Source organism: Chenopodium album, chromosome 2 (assembly GCF_948465745.1).
Source record: "Chenopodium album chromosome 2, dcCheAlbu1.1, whole genome shotgun sequence".
Lineage (NCBI taxonomy): Eukaryota > Viridiplantae > Streptophyta > Magnoliopsida > Caryophyllales > Amaranthaceae > Chenopodium > Chenopodium album.
The window spans coordinates 82,719,656-82,731,467 of record NC_137835.1 but is presented as its reverse complement, the minus strand read 5'-3'; the positions used below and the strand labels follow the sequence as shown (position 1 = coordinate 82,731,467).

The 11,812-nt window shown below is 35.5% G+C and overlaps 1 protein-coding gene across 1 annotated transcript; it reads left to right on the top strand.

The window, feature by feature from the left end:
• Positions 1-5,844: 5,844 nt before the first annotated feature.
• Positions 5,845-11,375, top strand: LOC145603793 (formin-like protein 1). The gene is made up of 4 exons (XM_081659780.1): positions 5,845-7,949; positions 8,082-8,281; positions 9,248-9,492; positions 10,221-11,375. The coding sequence occupies exons 1-4, from the start codon at positions 5,884-5,886 to the stop codon at positions 11,034-11,036; spliced, it is 3,327 nt and encodes a 1,108-aa protein (XP_081515906.1). The 5' UTR covers positions 5,845-5,883; the 3' UTR covers positions 11,037-11,375.
• The last annotated feature ends 437 nt before the right edge of the window (positions 11,376-11,812 follow it).

Below are 11,812 nucleotides of genomic sequence, written 5' to 3'. Positions count from 1 at the left end.
CGAGGATAGTTTTGTTATTGTACACGTCGTCGCGGGAATGGAAATGAGAACGGGGATGAAAATGTTATGTAGAGATGGCGATGAGAAGGCCAACATTGAATCCATCCACACCCATTGACATCCCTTATGCCTAGGTCGTTCTCTATACCCTCTTATTTCCTCCATCCGTAATAGTTACGGTATCATCATCATCATGTACTAGCCACCTTCGAGTAAAATTGTTTGATGTGTAATAGGTACCGTTTTAAGGTTGCAATCACATAGTGAAATAGTACTAACAAGTATAGATTTTATACAATCATGGGGTCATCTTTCATCTTAAGATACATACTAAAGCTTCAAACGTGATATGTAAGTGTAACTGTCACTTTCCAATTTATCATAATAATTGGCCTTCTCTTTCCCACTTTACGAGTTCTATAATTTTTGTATTCCATTTTTTTGAGGGAAGAAATTTATTTAAGTCAATTTGTCAATATATGCCATGAGACCGTCGGTCCAACCACAAGATCATTGAATCTACTACTATTCTTATTAATTGTTATCTTTATATTTCTATGTTTTGGGGCTTATTTTTGTCGGCATGATATGAAATTGTGGGTCTTACTTGTACCTTGCATGTATTCTTTGTGTGAATATTCAGATTCGTCTTCGGAATAATAATAATAATAATAATAATAATAATAATAATAATTCGATATATACAAGATCATTAAAAAGCTAATGTGAATGTGGATCATTACAGTATATCAGTATAGATTACCCGAATTTCTTTTCATTAATGTAAATCATCTTTTAAAAACACACCATGAATTCATCGAGCTAAGTATTACTCCATATATGTGTAATATGATAATAATATGTTAACGACGATTTATTTATTTATTTGACCATCCAACGTACGTACCGGGCTATAGATCGAGGTCTCTATACAAGCCACAGGTGTTCCAAAAGTGCCATTAATTTGTTGCTACTAGAAATGACTTCAGAAATTAGCACGTTATCAATAAACATTTGCTATTATATTTTTCTCCAACTCAAGATTCGCGCCACATATGTATAATTGCGCATAATATAAAAGAAATAAAATTAAATATTAAAGCTAATAACTCAAACACAGAAATATAATGCATAATACAACGGTCATGCACAAATATGTAACACTTTTTTAAAAGATAAGATTGCATAATAATAAAGCAACGAAATTGGACCAATTTTAATATTCTTATTAAAAGACTAAACATAAGATTTCATTTTTTTTTTACCTAAAGATGATCTAAAAGGAGTGCTTTTACAGTTGCAAGTTTCCTGCACAAAATCATTTCATAGATTGGCTTACTAATTACTACAATCTTACTGTTACCGTTTCATTATTATCCATAGATTTTAGGTGATCATCCTCTTGAATTAATGGAGATAATATACATTACTCTCTCGTCTAAAAGTTTTTCATGTTTTGACTTTTTTTTTTCCCCTTATTATAAGATTATTATCATTCATATGAGAAGAAAATTTTTGTAGAGAAGATGATAACGAGATTATACGTTTATTTTAGTCTAGATAACATCATATAAATAATTTAAATGAAGAATAAGTGAAATTCAAGTTAATAAAACACAATCTTATTTATTGTAATAATGATCTTTGTTATTGAATTTAATGGTTTGTCACTCAATTACTTTCATTGACTTTATTATTAGGAATATTTTTGGGTGTATGGGGTGCTAGTGGACGCAAAAGTTTAATTTGATTACTAATATGCATGATACATTATTATTATCATTGGAAAATTATATTCCATAAGATGATTGATTTATTTACTTGTGTTTTAGACTTTTTCATATGTGGCATAAAGTTTTGTGAAAAATCCTTCATGTCCTTTATTTAATTGAATGTCTTTTTTCAGCAATTAATATTTGTTTAATCTGATAAATTTTACACACTTCTCTCTTAATCATCTCTCGCTCCTATACATTGTAGACACCATAACAATGATAATCACTAAATTGATCTAATAATTTAGATAATGAGAGATTAATGATACATTGATCAACTATTAGTCAAAACATCAAAAATAAAAATCGAAGTAGCTTAGATACAAATGAAACAAATTAAATATAATGGTTGATTAGTTGTCCTTTATCATCATGATACAAATAAGGATTAAAGTCATTAAACTATATAATAATTGTTTAATACATAGCCTAGATTGGTATAAATTTAATTCCATGATAAGATAATGGAGTGATCGATTCAAAAAACACTTATAATAATTTTGTTTTTCATATATGTAGTCATAAGAGTGGTATATATCATACTCCTTTTTAAAAAAATATACGTCTAAATGTAAGTTTCCATGCCCAACAAAACACTATCAATTTGTAGAAAGATTGCGAGTTGATCGGTTGATGTAATTACTTCACCTTCAAGAATTGACCTAAAAAAATACGTATATACTAGTCTCTCTCAAAAATCATGATTGACAATGATCTAATAATGTGTATAGTGGAGAGTTCATGATGTCTAAATTGTAACAGTATAAGAAAAATTAAAATGATGATCAATAAATGCCATCCAGGCAAAAACAACCTTAGATTAGCATCACAAGCAAAGCAAGAATAATAATGGGCCATCATTATTTATCGGTTTAAACTAATCATATTTTCTGTTAAGTTGGGTCAATCACCTTTTTCTTCTTAATTATTATTTATTTTAATTCATGAGACATACATACGTGCCCTTTGTTTATTTTAACATTACTTCTCATGCTTCAAAGTGAATCTTGTAGTATAATTGTGTACTAAATTCAGTGAATTATTGCGTACTAAGGGTATGACATTTAGCATAAGCATAATTTGTGTTCGAGGTCGATTGACAACAATTATGTTTGTTATGTTTGTAAAATCGTGATTATTTCTACAAGTACTCATAATTGTCATAAATGTTTTGTGATAATTTACTCATCTTATATTGCATCAAATTTTTTGATAAGATTATTAACTTCAATGTTGTACTTTCATATAAAAAATAATGATAGATTTTATTTGTTTTTGTATCTATTGATGAGTTAAAATCCTACACAGATCAATCCAACTTAGATTTAAGGGTTTGTTCTCATTGACTGAACTTAGCTGAACTGAACTGAATTGAACTTATTAGAGCTGAAATGAAATGAAATGAAATGAATATTTTATAAGAGAAGGAAATTAGGAGCTGAACTTAACTTATTAGAGCTGAACTGAAAATAAACGTATGAGAACAAAGCCCTTACTGTATAGTATAAAAAGCTCATGATTCAGTCCTTTTGTCGGTCTCAACTAGCTTAACATTCACATGCCTCAATCACCTTCACTTTCTCACCAATAGATAATAGTATGTGCCCCCGGCCCTAGCTAGCTTCGAGATTCAAATGCATGCTTGTGTTGCTTTGTGCTCACAAGCCATATTTATTTTTGCACAAGACTTGCAATTTTCTCAATAGATCACATGATTCAATATTAAAACACATGTAACATAGATTTTGTAGTACGAGTACTCCATAATAAGGTAATGGGATCTCCACTTGTTAAAGTAATCTTAGCGGCAATTCTTTTTGTTAATTAGGGTACTCAATACTCATGTCCCAATATATACTATAGTATGGTACTACTAATAAGACTGATATACCCCAGAATCCAGATCCCAAGTACCAAGGCATTGAAACACCATAATAGCAATAAGCAATTAGTAATACCGTACGAATCCAAAGACTTCTGTTGGTCTTGGAATTTAATTTTTTGATTTGAATTGTCAGTCAACTTTTACTACGTTTACGTTGGTTAATTGCATGGAAATTTTTACTACTTCTATACTTGTGTCGGTGGAAATATATGCTCTTTTGTTCACCACATTCATCTCACATTTATTTCCTTTTTTTTCTTTGTTTTCTCTCTTCCCACCAACTCATTTAACTTTTATTGTATTAGAATAAATATTGCTAATTAGAGGTCATAATTGAGTTAGGTTGGCTTAGCATGCCTCCTTAAGGGCAAAATCTTGAACTGGGCCCGGCTCGAATACTAATTTTTGGTTATTAGATATAAAACCTAAATTGTCCAATTTTATTATCATATTAATTGATTTGGCGTATTAGTTAATTGAATGCAATCTCCTCAAAAAAAAAAAAAAATAAAATAAAATAATTGAATGCAATTGTTTTTTAATGAAAGATTTGATGGAACTTGTATTCTGAGGTTTAGTCCAATGATAAGTTGATCTTCAAATGAATAATACCTTAAAGTAACAATGAATTGATTGAATGAGAAATTAATGTATGTTGATAAGTTATAGTTAGATTTTAAGAAAAATGAAATACTCTATTAATCTTCTTAATCTCTACTTATTGGGTTTAGTTGGTTAGCTAGTCCTATTAGTAAGGTTGTAGAGGTTATTATGATGGTCCATGATTAAGAGGGTGTCCTCCAATAATTATGATAGGATTTATTAATCAAATAAATAGTTTAAGAAAGTGATGTTCATAACTTTAACTCTCCTATACATGCTAAAATTAAAATAAAAATCATAAGGCCTTCACACCTCGTGCATCCGAGCAATCATAAGTTCACAATCAAACTATTAACCTACATTATTCCTACCAATACCTTAGCTTAGTTTGTATGCAATGTCATTCTACTACGTGATCTTGTGTATCATAACTAAAATATAAATCTTTTTTCTCGCTTAAATGTAATTAAGAACAATTGACATCTTCTATAGGCAATAATTGTCAATATTGTATAATACGTATCAATCCAGTATATCTTAATTCGATTCATGGATTAGTAATAGTCATCGTTTTAGACAATAAAGTCAGAATAATAGTACTATGTATTGTGAATGTTCAAACTAAAAGTTTTGTCTCATTAATCTTTATATTCTTCACACTTGATTTTTTCTACCCATTTGAATTATAAACCAAGCTACAAGTTTAATTTAACCTAACATAGAACTCGAGTCTTGATAGATTAGCTCAGTCAGGAATTCCTACATGAACGATAAATAACATAAATTGATGGTGTACAAAGTATTATGTATATCGTCAAATAAATTATACTTACAAGCAAAAAATTATGATTGATCATATATGACACTTGAGCACACTTATGTGGTGATACTTAGGGCCTGTTCTAATACGTTTATTTTCAGTTCAGTTGAGTTCAGTTCAGCTTCTAATTTCCTTCTCTTACAAAATATTCATTTCAGTTCAGTTTAGCTCTAATAAGTTCAATTCAGTTCAGTTTAGTTTAATTTAGCTCAGCTGAGTTCAGTCAATGAGAACAGACTCTTATAGCCAATTCCAAATAATATAACACTGTAACAATCTCTCTTATGAATAAAAGTGGCTAAAAGTGGAAATTAGTATAAACCAAAAGTATACCATTAATATATGAAAGCGATAATAATACGGAGTAATTTTAATGAAGAATATGATTAACCCGAACCAATCCAACCCCCAATCCTCAAGACCTCAACCCTAATCCCTATAGAGCAAGAGGTAAGAGTGTGAAAAGGGTAGTGAATGAAAGTGAAAAAACAAAAAAGCAATAAAAAACAAAGAGAAAAAAAAAAAAACCCCCCAACAACAAGAACAAGGCAAAAACATTACACTCCCCAAATTTTGACTCAAATTTCTCTTCAACCTCCTCATTAACCCAAAAAACAGCATAATATTAGCTGGAACTTCTCAAAACAATTCCAACACACATTTCATTTCCAACCATCTCCATTTTCTCCAACTTCATCTTCATTAACTCACATTCACCTTCACCTTCACCTTCACCTTCCTTTTAGAGAGAGAAAGCTAAACTCAACTGAATGTGTTGAGAAGAGAGAGAAAATCCCACAATGCCCACCATTTTCTCTCTCCTCTTCTTCCTTCTACTCTTCTTATCCAACGGTTCTAATCCCTCTTACAGTTCTCCTACACTTCATCTCAACCGTAGGATCCTTCACCAGCCTTTCTTCCCACTTGATTCTTCCCCTGCACCTTCTCAGCCACCTCCTACGCCTACTTCGCCGCCCACCCCTGATCAACCCTTCTTCCCAACTTACCCTTCTCCTCCGCCTCCGCCGTCGTCAACCACCACTACTCCGGCATCCCCTTTTGCTTCTTTCCCTGCTAACATCTCATCCCTCACTCTCCCTCATTCTCCTTCCTCTAAGCCTGTTTCTAAGAAGCTCATTGGTGTTACTGTCGCGCTATCGCTCTCGGCTGTTGTCATTGCCGCGGTTGCTCTGTTCTTTTACTTTCGGGGGAGAAGCCGGAGGCGAGGAGAGTGTTTTGATAATGATAAGGCTACGTCTAGATCGGAGACTACGAACGGGGGCGGGTCGTTTAATAGTAATGCTGCTCTTCCCCCTCGCCCTCCCAAGCTGAGGAATCCGTCTAGTAATAGCTCGGAGTTCCTCTACTTGGGAACTTTGGTTGATTCCACTACCATTAATGGTAGTGGTGGAGGAGGAAGAGCAGCTAATTCGGGTGGAGCTCGGAGGGGTGTCGGCCCGAGAAAACTCGACTCCCCCGAGCTCCACCCTCTGCCGCCCCTTAGCGGGCGACAGCAAAATCTCAGTGGATTGCAGCAGCAAAATCTCAGTGGACAGCAGCAACAACCGCATCAATCAGAATATCAATATCATCAACAACAACAACAACAACAACAACATTACTATCATCATCAACAACAACAGCAACAAACTCAACAAACACAACAACACAACCATGAAAGAGAGAAAGTTGAAGAAGATCAAGAGGAGTTTTACTCACCAAGAGGTTCTGTAAGTGGGAGAGAGAGTGGATCAGATTCTAGAAGAGTGTTTGCAGCTGTTGTTCAAGCTCAAGGACTCAACAATGGCGGAGGAGCTAACTCTGAAGATACTTCGTCGTCATCATCGTCTTCGTCGAGCAGTGGTTCTCCAGCTCGATCAGCGTCAATCAGTATCTCTCCTGGAGTGAGCGCGAGTCCGAAGGACAGGTCTACAAACCCTAAATCTTCACCAGAGTTCATCACAATGCAAATTCAACCTTCTGCGACGGTGTCATCGCCGCCATTGCCGGAGATGACATTCTCACCGCCGTATTCTCTCACATCTTCGCCGGAAAGAGAGATGAAGCCGATCAAGGAAGAAGAGGAAGCAGAGGAATCGCCATTGTTGTCGAATAATTCGAGCTCAAGTAGAATGAATTCACCTCCAGAATCGCCGAGATTATCACCTTTGAACGGAAAAATTGGGATAATGTCGCCGGAGGAGAGAGAATGGGGCGTTTTAGGTCGAAAACCACGTTCTCCGGCACCGACATCGCCGGCGTTGTCAGATGCTTCAAGCACTCGGAGTCGGAAATCACCGCTTTCATCACTGAAACTACCGGCGTTTTTGGGCGGAGGAAAGAGAAAGGAATCACCAGAATCAACCACAATGTCGAATTCTCCAATCTCACCTCACTCACCTCCTTCGCCGATATCTCCGATCTCATCATCTGCTTCATCGTCACAATCCTCAAGATCTTACTGCGCTTCGCCATTGTCGAATCACTCGAATGCTTCAGCTCGATACTCGTCGAAATCACCAGATGTTAGTAAGCTGAACAATTCATCGCCTGCTAGGGTTAGCTGCGGTGTTGCACCACCTGCACCACCACCTCCGCCGCCGCCACCTCCTCCACCAATGAGGAGGTCTCAGAGTCCACCGCCACCACCTCCGCCACCGCCTATGAGTGAATCGTCTGTATCGGTTTCGACTCCACCACCTAGACCAGTGGCAGTTGAGAAGCGAGCGGGTGAATACTCGGTGGAAGGTTCTGGAAGTGAGGAAACCACGCCGAGGCCGAAGTTGAAGCCATTGCATTGGGATAAAGTTAGGGCGAGTTCAGATAGGGAAATGGTGTGGGATCAAATGAGATCAAGCTCGTTCAAGTAAAATTTCTGTTGCATTTGTTTATAGAATGATTAGTTGATTACTGTATATTATAATTTTGTTAGGTTTTGCTGTTTATCCTCGTATTAATTATATTGATGATGATGTAATTGGTGTTTTTGTGTGTGCAGATTGAATGAGGAAATGATCGAGACGTTGTTCGTAGTAAAAACTCCTAATTCGAATCAGAAGGAAACACCGGGAAAGCATGTTCAACCTTCATCGGCACAAGAGAATAGGGTACTTGATCCAAAGAAAGCTCAGAATATTGCCATATTGTTAAGGGCGCTTCATGTGACAATGGAGGAAGTTTGTGAGGCTCTTCTGGAAGGTATATTATCTTTAATTACTTGCATTAGATTGATAATTGTGTGTTGATTGTGTTTGTTTGTGCCCATAAGAGTTCTGTTGAGCCGAGCTATGTTCACTTCGAATTTGTTGCTAATTGTCATAATACGTTTGTGTCCGTTGGTGGAATGCTTTTCCGAAGCTAGCATTGGATTCTCTGAATATGTGCAAGAAGTTTGAGATTCATTGTTTAAGAAAGCTCCCATCTTGATATGATCAAAGGGGTAATAAAGATGTTCCAATAACGTTAAAGTTACTATATTTGCTGGGACCGATTCCATATGGGTCAATAGATTCTGTTTTTGAGGCAAGCAATTAGATTTGATGCACATAAAAGGTGGATTTGTGAACTTTTGAAATGGTGGCTGATCCTTTTTTTTCTTAAGAAAGGCAGTGTTCTTGGATGGTTAGATGCTGTGGGCATGAACTATTCGCTTTGTGGTAGATGGAAGATACAAGTTTGTGATGTCACTAGTAACATAGTAGGACTAAGGACCTAAGGTGGTATTTCTGATGGCAGTTCATCTGTTTGGCTGCGAAAATTGAAGCATTTTATTGTTAAAGTAGTTTTTTTCGCCCTAGGCCAAGTGATGGCTACAATACTTGGTCTAGATTGCTTCCTTATATGACTGTAATCAGATAATGTTCTGAAATGGGAAGAATAACTTTGGGTCCAATCATGAAGTGTATTGAAAGAAAACCATATGGAAAATTGGAAGAGGCTGACATGCTTGGGCTGCTTCCACTACGGAAGAAAATTCACTCGTTGAGTATGATCTGCATAGAAAATAGTAACGCGACTCTGTATTTTCTTTTTTTTTTTAGAAGGGTTGAATATATCATCTAGATTTCTTCCACTATTGACATTATGTTTATTTCTACTGTGAAGTGTGAATAATGCGTCAAATCATATAATAGGATGGAAGCTAATAGGATTGATTTTGTGCAGGTAATGCTGAGACTCTCGGAACAGAGCTTCTAGAGAGTCTACTGAAGATGGCACCATCTAAGGAAGAAGAACGCAAACTGAAAGATTACAAAGATGATTCACCTGTCAAGCTTGGGCATGCTGAGAAGTTTTTAAAGGCCGTGATTGATATACCTTTTGCATTCAAGAGGGTGGAAGCAATGTTGTACATGACCAATTTTGAGTCAGAGGTTGAGTACCTAAAGAAATCTTTTGAAACGCTTGAGGTAATTCTTCATCTTAGATTTTCTTCCTTCAATTTGTATTTTTTGTTTTGAACCTATTCATGGATTTCTGTGATGAAAGTGAATTTTGATTTTCCTTGTGAGTGTCGGGCTGGGAGTGAAATAGGTCCAGATAAACAGATAACAAAAGTGAAATATCATTTTATCTTGACATACAGGACATGTACATCAATATTATGTTGTGCGTATAGTCTTACCCATATGGCCATTACAAACAGAGATGTTGATCCATTGTTCTTGATATGGAATGCAGCTATTGTTTCTTATTGCATACCAAATACCTTGTATAGATATAATGCTTGGTTGCAATACGGTAATTTTGGTCTAAAATTTTCATTTGAAAGGCCTAGTCTTGGCTAGTTGGCTGTCAGGTGAATTGTCCACTCTATGACAATCTTGTTATTTCTGATTGGCTGAGGCATATAATTGAATATCCATGTTTGAAAATCACGAGTAAAGAAGTTTGTAAGATGATTAAGCTTGAACAGGACTGGACAGCTAATCAAAAGTTTTGGATAATAAGTAAACTTGAGGGAGAGATTTTGTGTGGCTAAACCCTTTTGGGATACAGTAGAACAATTAGTTGCTGCTGGATAAAGATGGGAAATTAATAATTATGCTGTGTCCATTTATCTGTCCTTTGATTGGCCTACCATCGTATTTTTCAAACTTGTCAAACTCACGGCTTATTACTCATCTGTGTCCAACAGGTAGCATGTGATGAGCTGCGGAGCAGTAGAATGTTCTTGAAGCTTTTAGAAGCAGTCCTAAAAACAGGGAACCGCATGAATGTTGGGACAAACCGCGGTGATGCTCATGCTTTCAAGCTTGACACATTGCTCAAGCTTGTCGATGTCAAAGGTGCTGATGGCAAAACCACGCTTCTGCACTTTGTCGTGCAGGAAATTACTAGAACTGAAGGGCAACGCCAATCCACTGCCAACAACGATGTTTCAAATGATGAAGCCAAGTGCCGGAAGATAGGATTGCAAGTTGTCTCGAGTCTCAGCTCAGAGCTTTCCAATGTCAAAAAAGCTGCTGCCATGGACTCTGATGCTCTCTGTAATGATGTTGCAAAGCTTACTCAAGGTCTTGCAAGTATTGGTGAGATTGTCAGATTAAATGAGCAAACACTTCCCCAGGAAAGTAACAGAAAGTTTTCTGAATCACTGACGAAGTTCATGAAAATGGCTGAAGAAGAAATCTTCAGAGTTCAAGCCCAGGAAAGTGTGGCTCTTTCTCTCGTAAAGGAGATAACAGAATATTTCCACGGAAACTCGGCTAAGGAAGAAGCTCATCCATTTAGAATCTTCATGGTAGTGAGAGATTTCCTTTCAGTCCTAGAGCGTGTTTGTAAGGAAGTCGGGATGATAAATGAACGGACAATAGTCAGCTCTGCGCATAAATTTCCAGTACCAGTAAACCCAATGCTCCCAGTTCCAGTAAATCCATTCCTCCCCCAAGTTTTGCCTGGTTTTCCTGGGAGAAGACAGTCTAGCTCCTCTGTTGAAGATTTTTCGCCGTAGTGTTGGTGATGTTAGCCTGGTAGAGAGGCTCTGTATAAAGAAACTAGCCTGCAGGATTTTTTTTTTTTTTTTTTTTTTTTTAACATCTAATTATATGTAATTTCCATATTTTTGTAATTATTATATATAAGTATAATTTTGGAAATTGATTTTGATCTCGTAGTGGAGGTACCAGAATAGATGATTCATGCTGTATTGATAATAATTCATCAATGGCCAAGACAAAAACATAGATATTTGCTCGCATTTTACAATTAATATATATGCATAATTTTTTTAAAATCACTCCAATTTGTGTGAGAACTAATAATTGGTAGGAGCAGAAATTTCTAATGTACAATATATAAAGTACAAATACAAGATAACAAGTACCCTATTTTTTTTTTTTTTAATTTTTTTTTTGGGGAAAACAAGTACCCTATTATGAAATCAACTGATTTGTTCTAATAATGGATACAGGTCAAAATAAGGAGGAAGTACCCACAATTTTTATTCTATTTTAGAATTTTATTTATTTTATTTTACTCACTGTAATTTCTTATAAATCTTGTCTTTTTTTCTACCATTTGATGTAAGTTCTCACTTCCCTTTCATGAAAATAGTTAAAGGGTCAATAATTATGGGCGAATATTCCAGAACAACCAATTTGTCAAAAATACTAGACAGTTTTACTGTATAATTATTATTAATTTTTTATTTATTAGAAGAGGACAAGAAGACAAATAAAAATAAATTCCCAATCACCCATAAAGCACATGGGAAAGCCATAATTTTTA

Excerpts from the sequence above, each read along its gene's own strand:
- LOC145603793 (XM_081659780.1), top strand. The coding sequence starts at position 5,884 with ATGCCCACCATTTTCTCTCTCCTCTTCTTCCTTCTACTCTTCTTATCC. Across the intron at positions 7,950-8,081 it reads ATGAGATCAAGCTCGTTCAA|ATTGAATGAGGAAATGATCG; the intron begins GTAAAATTTCTG and ends TTGTGTGTGCAG. Across the intron at positions 9,493-10,220 it reads AATCTTTTGAAACGCTTGAG|GTAGCATGTGATGAGCTGCG; the intron begins GTAATTCTTCAT and ends TGTGTCCAACAG.